The sequence below is a fragment of the Heterobasidion irregulare genome (assembly GCF_000320585.1).
Source record: "Heterobasidion irregulare TC 32-1 unplaced genomic scaffold scaffold_04, whole genome shotgun sequence".
In the NCBI taxonomy this organism is placed as follows: domain Eukaryota; kingdom Fungi; phylum Basidiomycota; class Agaricomycetes; order Russulales; family Bondarzewiaceae; genus Heterobasidion; species Heterobasidion irregulare.
In genome coordinates, this window is record NW_009258200.1 from 2,053,337 (window position 1) to 2,069,332 (window position 15,996).

General features: G+C 51.1%; 10 protein-coding genes across 10 annotated transcripts; 6 read left to right on the top strand and 4 right to left on the bottom strand.

Moving 5' to 3' along the window:
- Window positions 1-482: 482 nt before the first annotated feature.
- HETIRDRAFT_163565 (uncharacterized protein) lies at window positions 483-1,052 on the top strand (the record flags this gene model as incomplete). Its single annotated transcript, XM_009547138.1, has 2 exons — window positions 483-579; window positions 637-1,052. 2 exons carry the CDS (start codon window positions 483-485, stop codon window positions 1,050-1,052), a joined length of 513 nt encoding a protein of 170 aa, XP_009545433.1.
- A 531-nt stretch (window positions 1,053-1,583) lies between these two features.
- Window positions 1,584-2,844, top strand: HETIRDRAFT_417140 (uncharacterized protein; the record flags this gene model as incomplete). The annotated part of the gene is made up of 5 exons (XM_009547139.1): window positions 1,584-1,878; window positions 2,073-2,193; window positions 2,251-2,282; window positions 2,339-2,640; window positions 2,692-2,844. The coding sequence occupies 5 exons, from the start codon at window positions 1,584-1,586 to the stop codon at window positions 2,842-2,844; spliced, it is 903 nt and encodes a 300-aa protein (XP_009545434.1).
- Window positions 2,845-2,971: 127 nt separating this feature from the next.
- HETIRDRAFT_439662 (uncharacterized protein) lies at window positions 2,972-4,206 on the top strand (the record flags this gene model as incomplete). Its single annotated transcript, XM_009547140.1, has 5 exons — window positions 2,972-3,206; window positions 3,315-3,505; window positions 3,569-3,801; window positions 3,861-3,898; window positions 3,949-4,206. 5 exons carry the CDS (start codon window positions 2,972-2,974, stop codon window positions 4,122-4,124), a joined length of 873 nt encoding a protein of 290 aa, XP_009545435.1. The 3' UTR covers window positions 4,125-4,206.
- A 1-nt stretch (window position 4,207) lies between these two features.
- Window positions 4,208-4,785, bottom strand: HETIRDRAFT_433809 (uncharacterized protein; the record flags this gene model as incomplete). The annotated part of the gene is made up of 3 exons (XM_009547141.1): window positions 4,719-4,785; window positions 4,496-4,667; window positions 4,208-4,443 (listed from the first exon to the last, which is right to left on the bottom strand). Exons 2-3 carry the CDS (start codon window positions 4,641-4,643, stop codon window positions 4,208-4,210), a joined length of 384 nt encoding a protein of 127 aa, XP_009545436.1. The 5' UTR covers window positions 4,644-4,667; window positions 4,719-4,785.
- Window positions 4,786-5,618: 833 nt separating this feature from the next.
- Window positions 5,619-7,051, top strand: HETIRDRAFT_450816 (uncharacterized protein; the record flags this gene model as incomplete). The annotated part of the gene is made up of 4 exons (XM_009547142.1): window positions 5,619-6,462; window positions 6,518-6,639; window positions 6,689-6,955; window positions 7,010-7,051. 4 exons carry the CDS (start codon window positions 5,619-5,621, stop codon window positions 7,049-7,051), a joined length of 1,275 nt encoding a protein of 424 aa, XP_009545437.1.
- A 2,120-nt stretch (window positions 7,052-9,171) lies between these two features.
- On the bottom strand, window positions 9,172-11,472 carry HETIRDRAFT_450817 (uncharacterized protein; the record flags this gene model as incomplete). The annotated part of the gene is made up of 10 exons (XM_009547143.1): window positions 9,172-9,285; window positions 9,348-9,422; window positions 9,473-9,618; window positions 10,099-10,186; window positions 10,237-10,407; window positions 10,473-10,517; window positions 10,570-10,692; window positions 10,751-10,968; window positions 11,022-11,125; window positions 11,210-11,472. 10 exons carry the CDS (start codon window positions 11,470-11,472, stop codon window positions 9,172-9,174), a joined length of 1,347 nt encoding a protein of 448 aa, XP_009545438.1.
- Window positions 11,473-11,499: 27 nt separating this feature from the next.
- HETIRDRAFT_450818 (uncharacterized protein) lies at window positions 11,500-12,127 on the bottom strand (the record flags this gene model as incomplete). The annotated part of the gene is made up of 3 exons (XM_009547144.1): window positions 11,500-11,670; window positions 11,732-11,806; window positions 11,870-12,127. 3 exons carry the CDS (start codon window positions 12,125-12,127, stop codon window positions 11,500-11,502), a joined length of 504 nt encoding a protein of 167 aa, XP_009545439.1.
- Window positions 12,128-12,437: 310 nt separating this feature from the next.
- On the bottom strand, window positions 12,438-13,489 carry HETIRDRAFT_107276 (uncharacterized protein; the record flags this gene model as incomplete). The annotated part of the gene is made up of 8 exons (XM_009547145.1): window positions 12,438-12,499; window positions 12,575-12,658; window positions 12,721-12,844; window positions 12,909-13,001; window positions 13,060-13,126; window positions 13,199-13,227; window positions 13,289-13,308; window positions 13,378-13,489. The coding sequence occupies 8 exons, from the start codon at window positions 13,487-13,489 to the stop codon at window positions 12,438-12,440; spliced, it is 591 nt and encodes a 196-aa protein (XP_009545440.1).
- Window positions 13,490-13,752: 263 nt separating this feature from the next.
- On the top strand, window positions 13,753-14,142 carry HETIRDRAFT_316714 (uncharacterized protein; the record flags this gene model as incomplete). The annotated part of the gene is made up of 2 exons (XM_009547146.1): window positions 13,753-13,846; window positions 13,964-14,142. 2 exons carry the CDS (start codon window positions 13,753-13,755, stop codon window positions 14,140-14,142), a joined length of 273 nt encoding a protein of 90 aa, XP_009545441.1.
- A 400-nt stretch (window positions 14,143-14,542) lies between these two features.
- On the top strand, window positions 14,543-15,947 carry HETIRDRAFT_439664 (uncharacterized protein). Its single transcript, XM_009547147.1, has one exon. It carries the CDS (start codon window positions 15,530-15,532, stop codon window positions 15,869-15,871), a length of 342 nt encoding a protein of 113 aa, XP_009545442.1. The 5' UTR covers window positions 14,543-15,529; the 3' UTR covers window positions 15,872-15,947.
- The last annotated feature ends 49 nt before the right edge of the window (window positions 15,948-15,996 follow it).

Sequence of the window (15,996 nt, forward strand, 5' to 3'; positions counted from 1 at the left end):
TAGCAGGTAATTAGTTTAGACCTTGTGGCTTAGTGGTTTAGAGCACTAGTCCGGGTGTGTAGGCATGAGGTTGTTGGTTCAATTCTGGTCATGGGCAAGTTTACTATAGGGTGTGACTTTAGTTTGATTAGTAAGCTCTATATAGACTCTATGATTAGAAATGTAGTAGTATTAGGGAAAGTATAGAACTGGGTTGGTTGATATTTTTCCAAAAATCCATATAATGAATTAGCTTTAATTAGCTCTAATTAGATCTTATAATTTCAGGATTAGAGGGGGGGTTAGCTAAAAATCCTTAATGGTATATAGCTATATTTATGCTTGACTATGGTTAATTTAGTATGGAGCTTTTCCCTGATGTAGATTCCATTTATTGCACTTTGACAATCTTCTCACAAACCCTTTAGGTCATTTCATGTCGGGGAAACGTTTTCAGAGAGCACGGATTGCCCTCCGCTCTGGTCGCAACACTGAGAGGTGCCATGATTGGCACAGAGACCATGGCGCCGGGACAACATGTCTTGATGGCAAGGAGATTTGGTATCATTCTTCATGAAGGCCGTCTTGCTGTGGGCCACGGTAAGTACAACAGCTAAGCTCAAAACCACAAATGTTGATAATGTTTCTATTGGCCAGTCATTGCTCAATACTCTCAGAGTGGTGGGAAAGCCGGTGCCCATTCGTGGCAGCAGACCTCAATCAGCATTGGAGGCATCTTGTACATATCTATGCAGGTATATGAGGCCTTGTACACCGCTCTTTTTCGAGCCATCCACGGTTGTGTAGCTGTTGTACAGTCCTACACATTTGCACACATCCACTGTGACCACTTTCTCTGTATCCTACCAGGCGATCCAACCATCAGTCAAGACCGGCAACATATTCACCTCGACGAAGACTCCCTTCAAATCTATTCTTGTCTAATGAAACATACCATGGCTATTGTCGCAGCTGTGAAGCAACTAAAAGGGTTACGTCGGCGTGGCGCGGGGGGCAAGAAGAGTAGTGGTGGCGCAGGGGAGGATGGCGACGGCTGTGTCCACGAGTTGTGATTGTTTTGGGTAGTTTTTCTCATCTGCCGCATTCTGCATGTTTACTATGCTGTATACTAGTTGTATACTACTCATTCTGGCCTTCGTAGGCCTTGAAAAAGGCCTGAACTTAACGATCCGGCAATTTTTGGGCACTGGAAGGCCTGATCTAGCCAGTCCGGCAAAATTTTTGACTTCTTGAGGCCTGATCTGGCCAGTCCGGTAAAATTTTTGACTTTCTGAGGCCTGATCTGGCAATCCGAGCATTTTTTGCGAATCTTACACATGCCTGAATTTATCCGGCAAAATTTGGCTGATTTTGGGGGTTTTGCGTCCGAGCAATTTTGCCGACTTTTGACAAATTTCCACCCGGCCTCCCAACATATTTTCGGGGGTCCTGGCGCGCCCCGCCAAAACCGTGACCAGCCGGTCTCTCATGGAGCCCTTGACGGAGCATAGCGGAGCAGCGGAATTTGAAATACCGGCTGTGTCCGAGCCTAAGGCTAATGAACTATTGTCAGACATGTTCTCTGGATTTCAGAGCACATTAGCATGAAACTCAGCCTTTTACCATCTGCACGGCATCATTCCACATCGGCGAGTGCTCGTTCCATGCGACGAAGCTCGACTGGCGCTGCCGCCCCGCGCTCTCCTGCCACTCTTCCTCGTCTTCCAGTGCCGGATCTGCATCAAACATTGAAGAGGTACACTCAGTCTTTGGTACCGTTTTTCCTGGAGCAAGAAGCCCGTGGTGGTCCTTCTCATCATACCGCTTTAAAGACAGCAGCTGAGCGCGCTGACAAGTTTGAGCAGGGGCTCGGACTCACATGTCAACAACGTCTGATTGGTGACTTTTCCCACTATCACTCAACGATGCTTACGATGTACTCATAATGTCCATGTTTGTTTTAGCATTAGACAAGGCTTCGCCGCGAAATTGGCTCGACGACAATATTTGGCTTAAGAAGGCCTACCACGAATGGCGCTCACCCCTTCTCATCCATTCAAATTGGTAGTTGGCGTTCTTCAATGATGTCACAGTCCCAGACATGGTCCTTCAAGGGCGCTCAAGCTCTGTACTGGCAGGAATCACTCCTTGGCAAGTCAGACGAGCCGCTTGGTTGATTCATAGAACACTTGAATTCAAGCATAAATTAGACCGGTATGTCGAAGACTTTGCTCCTGCGTACTGCCTTCGTTGATGTCATGTTGCTCATAGTCAAGACCTATACCCTGATACAACGCATACCGGTGAGTCTCGTTACTGCTTAGAAAGACGCCCAGCTAGCTCATCTGCCTTCTTACAGGCGTATGGTTTCGGGAGACAGTATCCAAGATGTTTAACGTCTGTCGGATTCCTTGTTCACAGTGCGATACCCTCAGTACCCCTTCATTATCGGCCTCGGATAGTCGGAAGGTTCTCGTTATGGTACATGACTGGTTGTATGCCATCGAAGCATACGACATTGATGGGACGCCCATTGCACCGAATGAAATAGAACAGCGCCTTAGGAGAATCGTTCAGGATGCGGCTAGCCGCATACAAGGGGGCGAACGCGCCGTGCCTGTCGGGTTGCTAAGCGCAGATACCAGAGGCCGTTGGGCTGAGGTACGTATAAGCATCGCGATGGAGGGAAGCGTGCTGATGCCTTCATGTTAGAATCTTCAATACATCCTTTCCCTCTCGTCAACAAACCACAGCACTTTTGGCACAATCAAGGATTCGCTCTTCGCCCTCAGTCTTGATCACTATACCTACACTCCCAATGTTTCTGATTCTACCTTACCACCTGTGACGCGGCAGCACCTGTGACGCCTGCCGTTGATTCCCCAGAAGAGATTGATTTTCACCTCCATAATATCCGGTCGTCTTCCAACGCGCGCAATCGATGGTTCGACAAGGCATTCACCTACATCGTCGAATCCAACAGCATGGCGCAATGGGCGAGCATTCACCCTGTGATGCCTTGGTGCCAATCATAGTTGCCGAATACGCTATCATTCAGAGCATAGATGAAGCGTTATTTTCTGCTTCTGAACCTTCGCACGACTTTTCACAGGCTGACGGTGGAATAGGATGGCAGCGTCTAGATTGGGTTACTGATACCTGCGTTGAATTAGAGTGTACACAGGCAGAAGAGCGGGCGAAAGGTATCATAGCAGATTCGAATGACAGTGTTCTTTGATTTGACGCGTACGGCGCAGACTGGATCAAGCGGACAGGTGAGCTCTCGTTGAACCATTGTCTCGTGTCATCGCTAATAGTTGCTCCTTTTCAATCAGCTCGACTGTCTCCCGATGCATATGTGCAAATGGCTTTACAACTAGCTTGGTTCAAGACTCGCGGCACATTCACAGCAACGTACGAGACTGTGTTGACACGTCTCTTCGATCGTGGTCGGACGGAGACAATTCGTACTCTAACTGCGGACAGTCGTGCATTCGTTCTCGCCATGATGGCTCCTTCGAGCTCTGTATGTCCTCTATATTGCTCTCAATAAGGCTCCCCTTCTCATCTCATAGCGCGCATTGATTAGCTTGCTGAACGTCAAACGCTACTTCGTCGCGCGACTCAAACTCACACCACGTTGACGCGTGAAGCTGCCACTGGCAAAGGCATCGATCGACATCTATTGGGCCTTCAGCTGATGCTACGTCCTGAAGATGGCGAGCGAAGTCCTCTGTTCGAGGATGAATTCTTTCAGGAGAGTAAGGCTTGGAAACTTAGTACCAGTGGGCTGAGCGCTGGACATCTGTTCAGGGGAACGGGGTGCGTGGATGGTGCTCTACATCAAATGCGATTAGGTCTGATGGTCAAATTTTCGACAGGTTCGGCGCGGCGTATAACGACGGCTACGGTATCAATTGTGAGCATCTTCCCTTTCGACGAAAACATATGTTCTCATTGCGCGTTCAGATCTTGTGGGCCCAGACCTCATAAAACTCGGAATCGAGTCGAAACATTCATGTCATCACACATCGACTGCAGGTTTGCAAGCCGCCATAGTTGAAGCTTTACGAGAAATGGAGTTGGTCTGTACAGAGAGCAGACCATTGCGGATCACCCTCGTCATGCTTAACATCGTGAGCTAAATAGGTTTGCATAGAGCATACTATAGAACTCTACATTCGTTTCGCGCGCGCGCATTGCGCCTCTGGTCTTATGTTCCACCTCATCAGAAGTTCCCTCCGACAAGGTCCCTCCAGGATATCCAGGCCCTCTCACCGAAGTGCGCCGCCATCTTTCCTACAAGGGAGCTTGCGCCCTTCCCGTCCAAAAACTTCTTGCTCGAGGCAATGTACATGCCTCGCTTGCATCGCGTGAGCATCACATTCGTGCGCCGGAGGTTTGAGAGGAATCCAAGATCCTTCGAGCGCACGACTGAGATAATAATGTAGTCCTCTTCGTTTCCTATATGATTGCTTCAGACAGGGTATCTCGTCTCGCTACTGAGTTGGCTAACCTTGGAATGAGTCGACATTGAAGCATTTGTCTGCCCACTGAAGTCCTTGCTCTTTTAGAGCACTCTCGATAAGGCTCCGCTGGGCATCGTATGGGGTAATAATACAAAAATTTCTTCCCTCGTCTTGAAGGCGCTGAGCAAGAAGCATGATGGCCTCTATCTCTTTAAGATTCTGAAGCCATCATCAGAGTTGTCGAGTGCATGCCCCTTATATGGAGCTCACCTTCCAACTTGTGCCGTCGTGTTGTTCAAACCCGTCTTCGACATCAATAAATTGACAAGCAATTGTGTTTGGGGTCCCAGATCATTTCTTCGAAGAAAATAGATATGTTCTCAGAATTCACGGGGACTAGATCACCCACCGCGAACTTGACCGCCCCGAGAGGACTCTGGAGTAGAATGGGAAAAGCGGACCCCATGCACCCGATCAAGCCGTCGACAAATTCACTGGCACGCCGTCCATCTTGTACTCCCTTATTTCGGGTCCAAAGGGGCGCCCGGTACCCGGCCCTGGTGTCCTTTCCCCCGCCGTTGTCCACGTCGAAGATGTGGCTCGAGCACATGTCCTTGCACTAGAGACAGCACCGTCAACGGAGCGCAAGAGGATCCTTGTAGATGCCGACTATCTATTGCGGAAGGACGCGGTGAAACATTTAGAAAAGGTGCGGCCCGAGCTCAAGGACCGTCTGCCCAATCTAGAAAATGCAGAGCCAGTCCCGGCGGCATACGCCAAGTTTGAAGCGAAAAATGCGGAGAAGTTTTTGGAGATCAAACAGTGGAAGAGTTGGCAGCAGATGGTCGAAGAGGGGATTGATGATTTACTTGTCAAGGTGAAGGAGTTGGGATTGTCTGTTTGATCAATGCTCGGCTTCTTTGTTTTGATTTTTGTAATCGCGTTGACCAGATGATATAGACCATCCATTGGCCACGATGAATCAATTTGACTCCGGGCGAGAGATGGATGACGTCACCGGTCCCCGATCGCTCTCATCCACCCAGAGGTAAGACGGCCTCATCTGGGCGGAACTGCAACAAATTACGACTCCACTAATCTCATATCGTTCTGCACAACCCTTCGCACTCACCCTACTATAACCACGACACCCTTCCCTTATACGTCAACATGCACTTGTTCTCTTCCAAATCCAAGCCCAGTGCGACCGACACTCTGGATAACGCGGCTGATACGGATGTATATCCGGGGGGCCCCTCGCCTGACTCGACCCAGTTCATGGCCCAGAACGTACCTTCAGTCAGCGATACTTATGGCGGCGGCAGCAGAGGGATGATAGATCAGGTCGACCAAACTCGTATAACAGATCCAGTGGACGAAATACAACCAGGCTTCACGGCCGACCCGATTGACGAAGGTTTCTCAGGTGGTGTAGATGTAGCTCGACAGCCTTCAGTGGCTGGCGCAGGATCGCCCCTTCCCACCAGACATGCGCCCACCGACCAACGCGGTTTCGGATCCTCATCTCATGCTGAACCACAGCCCCTGACCATTCAGGAGGAATCTGCAGGTCAAGCCGGCAATCCACGCAATCCACTTGCGAACGACACAATGACGAATGAGAGATCTGGATTTCAACCGTTTGGCGTCCGGGATGATCCTAACGCAGCCATCGCCTCGCTTAACAATGCTTATGATGCGCAAAATGCTCCTATCACAGAGTCCAGTCCCCGCTCAGCCATAGCGCCTGCCCAGTATGATGCTCCCGTCTCTGGTGGATTGGCACGGAACACGTCCATCAGCCAACAGGCAGATGGGTTCCAGCAGGCATCTGTCGGAGCGAATAATGCAGGCAAGACTGGGGTTGAGAATGCAAGCGGCGGTGCGTTTGTAGGAGGTGCCGCCACCGCTTCGATGGCGCAGCGGGAGATAGATCCCACTGTACAACAAAGGATGTCAGCCGCGGACGAAGGACTTGGACAAAAGAGCAGAGCGAAGATCGCTAAAGAAGAACGTGAGTCGTTATTGCTGTCTGCTTAGCATTTAGCCCGAATCGAATACGATGGCAGATAAACATGGTCGGACGCTGTCGAAGGTCATCAGAAGTGAGGCAATGGCAGAGAAGCAAGCCCTTGAAGTCGCGATCAAGCAACTCGGAGAGATACAGAGGATACAGAAAGAGGCAGTCAAGGTTTGTCTGTAACAGTCCCCAGAACGCTAAATGCTAACACGCAGAGCAGGAAGAGTCCCAGTCGCATACGATGCAATCCCGCGCCCTCAGCGAAGCGCACAAATCCGAAATGCAGTTCATGGCCGCCCGCACTGCGCACGAACGTGGTCAAGCCGCGCTCAAGGCTGCTGAACAGGCTCTCGAGGCGAGTCGAAAACATGCTCGAGAGACGACTGAGATGCTGCGAGACAAGATGGACGAGGTTGAAAGGTTGCGGATGATGAAACAAGCCGACGACAGAGAAGGGGCGGTCAAGATGAAGGCATTAGTCGGCGAGGTGAGCATTCCTTCACGAATATGATATTTGGCGGAGAGCTGACAAGAAACACAGAAAAGTGGGTTTAGCAGATTGCTCGGGAAAAGCACGTCTTGACTTCAGTCGGGAATCCCCATGTCCGCGTCGAAAAAATAGTGTCTATCTTGTCCGTGATGTGATTAGTCCATAAATGATAAACGTACCATGATCTCAGGGCCACGATAGCTATAGTGATGTTTCTTCATGACGAACTGGATCAATGAAGGCGTAACATTAGCGTTCGAAAACTATAACTTTGCACATGTAAACAGACCTCTCGAGTCTGTGTGCTAATGCGTAGTCTCGTCGAAAGTTACAGGATAGGAATTCAGAAAGATAGTTGAGATATCATCGCCCCTGCATCTATGACCAAACGTCGAAGTCGTTTGGAATGTGGGCCCTTCTTCAGCCCGTGCGACAAAAGTGCGATGAGGGCACCATACGCAGTCGGTTTCTGAGAAAGGATTGTGTGAAATGCCTTCGTTCCAAGCCTGATATGAATGAGAGACCAGCAAAACAGTTCTAAGGAGGCTGCGTACCATATCAATGATGCCTTCTGTATCCCGCACCGTCCAGCATTCGCGAGCGCTACCTTATTTGACGCCTTATTACGCACTGTAGCATAGGTATAACGAATCACCTGCTGGATAGTGGCTATACACAAACAACAAGGTGAGTAATTGTCAATTGCTCAGACATCTAACCAACGCACTGTAAATGAAGCTCGCATTTCTGTGAACATTCGTTCCCCAACACTTCAGGTAGTGATGCATTTTCATGGCCACGAGCAAGAAGTTCTGATACAAGTTGAAGTACACGACGTGTTCGGAGTTGAGGTCGGTGTCGCAATACACGATATGGCTCTTCGATTTTGCTAGTCTATGATGGATGTGAAACAAAGAATCAGAGGGTGGGTAGAGGACCGGTGTCTAGGTGAATAAGCACTGCAGCATCTTGTTCAGAAAAGCCACCCCAGCTCGCCGACCGCGTTCGACAGTAAGCGAGTCGACCACGTCTACGAAAGAGGAATAAGCAGATGTACCCTACGGGACTGAAAAGCTCTCACAGGTGTCGTGGTATCGACCATAGTCTGCGGTTACCGACAGATCGGACATGTTGATGAGGAATCCACACCAGGGGAATGCTATGAGGTGATCAGTCCCAGCATCTAGCAATCGGTCAATGTACATACACCTCTGGTTTGGACTCGTTACATTCAGGATCTGGGAATCATGATCAAAGTTGGTCAAAGTCTTCTCCCTCGAGATAAAACACCCATATTCCAAGTGGCCTGCGGACAATTATCAAACAACTAAAGTAATATGAACCAATTCAAGTACCTTTGTTCATCACGTTGAGGAAATGCCTAGCCTTGGTTATATCGGTCGTAATGAAGAGGTAGTCGTCGATCAATCTCAATAGCACCTGGAACTCATGAGTCGTGCAGCGAGAACGCATATTTCGAACGGACATACACTTCCTTGATCTTTGGTGAATTTGAGATGTTCGCGCTCTAGATCTCCGTAGAAAAAGGAACACAACAAGGCGGAGAGAACAGAGCCTTGTGGAATGCCTACAATTTGTCGATAATAGTCTTGGCCGATCTTAAGACACTATTAAAAAAATGATTCATCTGCCATGAAAATATCATGTTACCTTGACTATATTCTCCGTGATATGTTCTTGTAAAAGTTCGAGGATCTCTTGCTTCTTAGAGAATGGGTACACAACCTGAAACAATCTGAGGTCACACGCGGATGAGCGTCAGAGACAGGACCGTACCTGATCGACAAAGATTGCATTTCTAAGCAAATCCGCGAGTTGCGATGCGTAACGGACAAAATGCGAATGCTCGTCTAGACAAGACTTGAGTGAATGTACGCATTGAGATGAAAATTCCTTTACCACCGGATGTCGCCTTCTTTACAAACATGCGTTTAATCTTTCCGGCGCCCTGCGTCACCTGTCCAAAACGTTGTAGCATGTATGAATCCTGTATTCACTGTTATAAGAGACGTTGTTCCGCGTCTGCACAAATATCAGAGATTTTACTCGCCTCGGATATAGCATCCTGTAGAATTTGCAAGAGCTTTGTTTGCTCTATGGTGTCAAAGCAGGCTTGAACATCTACTTTCACAAAATAAAGCTTCGGTCTGGGATGACGTCAACCTCTGCTTTGACCACAGATTTGTGGGAGCTTACAGTTTGCCAGTGGGGTTATCGAACGCTAATCGGGACTTGTATGCTTTGAGCTGGCCGTAGATTTCGTTGGGACCAAAAACAGATGATCCCAACAAGTGCGGCTGAGCATTCTGTAAATGGCACTCGATGGATATACTCTTGTATTCGTCTGTTCTAACACAAAGTGACACACCTTTTCATAAGTAAGAATCTGAAATGCAGCTTGTAGGATGTCGTTGATGGATTGGGGATTTGATGCAAGCGATCCCTGATGTGTGAAATTTAGAAGCGACAAAGATGTTGATGCGGTCTTTGCACCTTTTGCTGAAGCCTCTTCCTTCTCAGATTCACGATGGGACGAACACCGGTGTCCTTTGGCAACAGGCGAACAAAAGAAAAGCCTAGTTTGCGTTGGCGCAGAATCTCTTCTGCTTCGGTCTTCGAATATGTTAACCGCGGCTCGCCTGAAACAATGCAGATGCCGAACGTACCCCTTCCAGCTTGAGGAACGTATTTGAGCTAAGACGTTCGATCAACGGCGCACAAAGAACCTGCCAGTCATCCTGCCGAAAGTAAAGGATTCTGTTTCGAAACGCTGAAGACTCGGTTGCGTAGAAAGACGTCTACAGGCGGTCGATATCAGTGAGAAACGCGAACGAGACGGGATGAAATTATTACTCTTAACAAAGGCAAGAGGAACGAACTAAAGTACCAAAAGAGAAACTCTTCCAACAGCTCCCGTCGCTTCAAGGAGTCAGAGATAGAGGTATTTTTCCGTAGTTCAGAAGTTGATTTGTGTAGTGCCAGCCACTCGCACTCAGTTGTGCTTAATCCCTGCATAATCTGATGCACAGTCAAGGTCTCATAACGTCGAAATGTAATGAAGTTCTTGACAGCTATACAAGACAAGTCAGCGCTGGTTTGTCTGATCGAAAGCGACGTACAATTCATGACCAGCTTGAAATTCTTGTCGGATCCCCAAAACGCCTTCGGAATGACTGCTTTTGTCACAAGAACCGCGTACCGAAATATCTAGGATGAAGTTCAGCAGCTGTCCTATCTATCAGCGAGTTCAAAGCTACCTCGACGTGGCTGCATGTGAACTCGGTAAATCTGGGTTTACTCTTTACGTCGACTCGGGCCTGCGTGGTACCCCCGGGAACTATCGTGCACCCCAGGGAGTCGATCGATCGATTGGCAGTGGTCAGAGATTGTTGCGACTTGAGGCGGATGGACTGCTCTGAGACTAATTCCTGTCGACGACGCAGAAAAATGTCAGCAGAGGAACGATAGTCGGGGAAGATGTAGGCCGATTGACCAATATGACGGAGCTATCAATCATCTTCTGTTGCTCATCTCTCAACTGTGCAGAATAGCTTCAATATCGGAAAGCTCTGAGCGAGAGATTGGCCTACCTTTGAAGGACAGGTATGATCTCTGAGAGACTTGTACCTGCATTTGCCATGCCGGTAGATCAGCTTTTCCAGGTATCCGATCACAGAAGCAAGCCTCTTTGGAGTCTTGCATTTCCCCTGCAACTGGGAGAAAGCAAGTTTCACTCTGAACGTGGCACGGCCAACAAAAAGATCGGCAAACCTTGATTTCGGCTTCTCTGTCTTCGAAGTTTGGAACTACATAGGTCTTGTAATTTGACGAAGCAGGAAGGGTGAAGGCGTTAGGTAGCGCATACATCCGGGGAAATACGTATTTTGATAAGTGACGCGCGTCTTGCATCTGCTTCCGTTGGTTTGGCGGCTCGTATGGATGGGCGTTATTTTTCTTATGATAAGATGGATTTAGTGTATTCAATATATCTTCATTGTCAGAGTGAGCAAAGGTATGTGTAAGACATAGATTGATGGCATACGCTTCGATGGGAGGCCAACGATGATGTGGTGTTTGTGTGGCACAAATGACGGCCGCGCGTAGAAAAGACGAGACCGCGCGATCGACACGTCTGCAGCCGTGCGACTGTCGAGTAAAGTCAGCACCAGTCTAAGCAAAACATTCGATCTAAAAACGACGTGCATGTTCGCTGTCAATTTCTCTTCGAACAAAGCATTCGCGGAACTGGTTCGCAACGAAGACGCCGAGCCGTCCGCGAGACGCATGCGTTTGCGAGCCTCGCCGCCCTCAGGCGGGCCCTGAGCTTTCCGTTTCGCTCGGATGCGCTCGTCTACGGCTACAGCAGCGGCAGGTTCCAGCACTCTCTTAAACAGCGGCACTTTCATGTATACGATCGGCTCGCCTGTCATCTGGCACAGGCAATCATTAGGCAAAGGTGCAAAAAGACAGGTCTCCGTCAAGAGGTGAAACATGGCGTCCTCTCCGATTCTAGGACGCATTTAGCTGTTGTCAGACGGTGTTTGTAGGACAAAAGAATGGGTATATGCTTGCCTCTTGAGCAGCCGTTCCCACTCGGGACCTTGCAGCGCGGTGACTATAGTATTCACGAAGTAGTTTGACACCCCCAACCGCGCCATCCCCGGTTTTCTGTGATTGCCTTTGTCATAGGCCTGTCGATGACGTTGTTTAACACTGATGGGACGGGAGCACGCTCGACACGGCCCTACTTACCGAGCGGTAACCTGCAGTGATAATATTGGGAGCCTTCTTCTTGCACATCAGCTTCTCCTGTGCACGGTCGATGATCTATGCCACGCATGCAACATGAAGTAAGCAGCACTCCGTCGGCTGGAGAACACGCGTGCGTACGTCGCGCATATGCACCATCGGCTCTTCCACCTTCAGCCGCGAACCACCCCTTCCCGGCAAGGACACACTCCGACGCATCAAAGCGACCTGCGTCCCCGATATGAATGCTTTGAAGTGCTCAGAGTCGGTCGCCAAGAGCGGAAAGCCGCTGCTGGTCGTGGGCGGTTCGAGGACCTCAAGCAGATACGACCGCAAGTCTCTGACGGTCGGATAGTAGGATTGCAGAATCAACGTTGTGATTCTCGGCGTGCTCGACATGGCCGGTCGAATGAATCTGAGCGAATGTAGGACGGTGTATGGGACGTGGATGTGGGAAGACGGCGACTGGCACTGGACGCGTCTTGTCACACCGTTACGCGATCGGATCCTAGTCTCTAAATGGCAACGCGTCCCTGCCCAATTTTTTTGGATATTCAACGACAAGACGCGTCGTACATATGTACAGATATGCAAAGAGACACCAAAGACCACGCTACTTAAGACGTTCATCATCCACGCACAGATCTTTCACAGGCGAATGCTAATCCACTTCTCTGTAACTCACGCCAGCGATCGTCCTCGAATGAGCTCACGACTGGGCACCCGCATGCGGCTCCACCGGCGTCGTCTTCTTATCGCGATTCAACCAGCCTACACAAACGGCAAAACCGTCAGCAAGCAAATCCCCCGCTCGCCGGGGTGAACGACGACGAGACGGCGACGCACCCTTCAACTTCTGCTTGTGCGCGCGGTCGCGTTCCTTGTCCATCGCCCGGAGGCGTGCGAGCTCGGCAGTCGCGGCAGGGGCATCTGACGCGCAACCAAAAACGGTTCAAGACCGGCTCAGGAGTGAAATCGATGGAAGCACCCACCGGAGGGGCTCTTCTTGATCAGATCTTCGAGCAGGGGCTCTGCCCGCTCGAAGAATCCGAGCTCGCCGAGCGCCTTTGCCTTGCGAAACACGGCCTTGTAGTTCGTGTCGTTCTTAGACAGAGCCTTTTTCGAGCAAAACTCAACGTCGATCGAACTCGGGGGGTGCAGGGATCAAGCGCGCGCGCACCTTGTCCGCGGTCTCTACCGCGCGTTTCCAGTTCTCCTGTTTGATGTGGCACGCGGACATGTTGGCGTAGATCTTCTCCATCATCTCGTCCGCCTTGCCGTGTCCCTTATCAGCCCCTGTCGGCCATTTGGGGACGTGGACGTGGACGTACCGCCGTCTTTTGCTGGGGCAGGGAGCCGTCCGCGCTTGGTGGCGAAAGCGCTGATTTCAAGCCAGATCTACAGATACATTGTCAGAAAACATCCCGCACACACAGAGAGAGAGAAAAGACCCGCGCGGGCTACACTCACTTGTCGATCCCTTGGAGATAGAGCAACGACTTTAGCCATACATAATAAGACGCGGCACCGGACGTGCGAGAGCGGGGGCGCCACACTCACCTCGTGGTACCCTCGCAGAGCTGGCAGACGCACAGGTCAAAACGCCGCGCAATGGATCCCGATCATGAGCGCCATAACTAGACACGCACCTGCCTTCAGGTCGCCCGCCTTGAATGCCTGGTCGCCGACGTCTTTCTTTAGCGCAGCAACTTCGAGCTTCGCCCTCACCTCCGCGGGCGTGTTGTCGGGAATCGCGACCATGTTTTATCGAGCAAAAGATCAAAGGCGCAGAAAGCGAGGGATGCTAATTGATACTGAAGGTTGGTGGCGCGCGGCTGACAGTTCGACGAGGGATTTTGAAGCTCTGCAAGCGCGTGGGTCCAGTATTTACGTCTATTGACCACCTTCCGTTCCCGGCCGTCGACCACTGCCGCGCCCCTCACCACCGTCCTCGACGCCGAGTCCCGACGATACCGTAACTCACCACCACCACTAACACCACATCCCGCACCCCACACCGACCGATGGCTCTGCTCACCAGCATCTTCGGCTTCTCCCTCTTCGGCCTCGCCGCCCGCCTCGGCCAACTCGGCATCCAAAAACGCAACCTCTTCGACAGTGCGTAGACTCCCTCCCCTCCCTCCCCCTCCACCATCCTCACATCCTGTCTCCCCCCCTCCCCCACCACGTTTCCCACTCTAAATCTCGACCACGACGCCCGCCGACGCCGCGCAGACCCCGGCGGCCACGTCATCTCCATGCTCGCGTTCGGCTACGCGGGGTACTGGGCGCACCAGTGGGACGAGCGCGCGGCCGTCCTCATCGCCGAGAAGCGCGCGGAGATCGCGGCGCGCAGACAGCGCGCGATCGCCGCGGCTGAGGCGGATGGCGCGGCCGCCCTCGCGGACCTATGAGCGTTGGCGATGGTCGAGGGCGGGGGGAGGCGGGGGCGCAGTGCGTGGACGGGCGGGTGTATATTATCACCGTGAGTTCGCGCTCTTTCGTCGCTACTACTCCATGCGTGCGGTCGGACGAGATCCTTTGTTGATCGTCTCTTGCCCCCGTCAGGCTTACAGAATGTACAGAGAGCGGACGCGGTCGTGTATACTCTTTCCAAATGATCCTCTCTTACGGCGATCAAAGGCCTAGTATCCGCTCAGCGTGAGATCACGACATTCCTCCCCCTCTTACACAGTTATGCACCGTCGAACGTCGGTCGCTACTCGTCGGAATTGTAAACCGTCATGACCGAACGCCCTTCACGCCAGGAGCATTCGCTCTTACACCGCGGCGTTGGGCTTGCACCTCACACACGACCTCGAGCAAATGCATATATGCACACATAGTACAGCTGTGAGCGACGCGCACCCGAATGAAACAAAGGTAAGCAGCGACAAGCGCCAAAAAAGAACACCCGTGTTCGCAGAACGTCCGGCAAGAAAGAGAAAGCATGAAAAGATCGAACACGGGAAGAGATACGAATTTAGTGTGTGAGCGAGCGTCGGACTCGAAAGGCGAGTGGGGGTGGGATGTGATGGCAATCGCAAGCTCCAAAAAGGAGCATTTGCGAGCAGAAGTGGGAGACGAAGACGAAGGTGAATAAGAAACAGACAGGGCACTGACACCCATTTACATACAAGCTCTCGAAACGAGCGAATAAGACGAATCGAACCAAAGCACCCTGAAGCAACTTCAACATCGAACTGAGCAGAAAAAAATAGGACCAAGAAAACGGTCCGAACACGCACACAACATGTGCGCAGAAGCGAGGCAAAGCAGAGACTGCGACGCGAAAACAGAACAGAGAAAAAAAAACAGATATGGAGCACAAATGGAGTAATACACCACACTTGTACAGGTGTTTGTCGGTTGTTTGGCACAGCCCATGCGGTCGGGCCGGCGGGTAGAACAGAGGCAAAGAGGCGTCAGAGGGACACGCTGAAAGAGACGGCCGTCCGTCCGTCCGTCCGCGCTTCGGGGAGATGGGAGCAAGGTGGCGGCCATAGAGCGACCGAGCAGAGCTGGGGTTGAAAGGTAGGATGATGTGAGGGGGATGGATGAGAGTGATCAGTGAGAGGAGAAACGAGTGTACACGACCGCACGGTCGAATTCCAGATAGTCCTCTCCACCGGGTGAGTAGACTGGCGAGGAGAGGAGGGGTGACAAAGAGTTAGAGATGGAAAGAATGAGGGTGAGGGAAAACTTCAGCAGGGACAGGATAGCACGAGCGGGTGGCGTTGCTTTCGAACCGCTTCGTGGACAGTGAGGCGCGATGTATGAGGATAGAGAGTGTGTGAGTGTATGTGTGTGAAGAGAAGAGACAGAGGCAGGGAAGCCGAGACAAGTACAATTGAAGGAGAGTGGAGCGTGGCATCCTGCGCCCTCGACCGACCGGCCAAACGAGCGAAAAAGAACCAGCGGCGATCAAGGATCGTGGATGCTGCGGGTGTAAGTGAGAGAAGTCGAAAGCCAAGCACGATGTACAGGGAGGAAACAGAGAGAAAAGAGTGTCAAAATAACAAGCATGCACAGCGAAGCAAGGACACTAGCGCCAGACCAGCCGGAAGGAGGATGGAGCGAGAACGCGCGAGGTATGGCACAGTGGAAGCGGACGGGTGGTTAAAAAAAGGCGATAGTGTCTAAGTGGAGAATCCGAGATATTCCTTGGTTTGTTCTTGATGTAAGTATGATTCTTGCGTCGGCCTGTAGTATGTATAAACCGAGCCGGCGCGACTTGCTTATGGTAGTGGCTGGTGGTACACATCGTA

Bases quoted from the DNA above. Each gene is read 5' to 3' on its own strand.
- HETIRDRAFT_439664 (XM_009547147.1), top strand. From the start codon at position 15,530: ATGTGTGTGAAGAGAAGAGACAGAGGCAGGGAAGCCGAGACAAGTACA.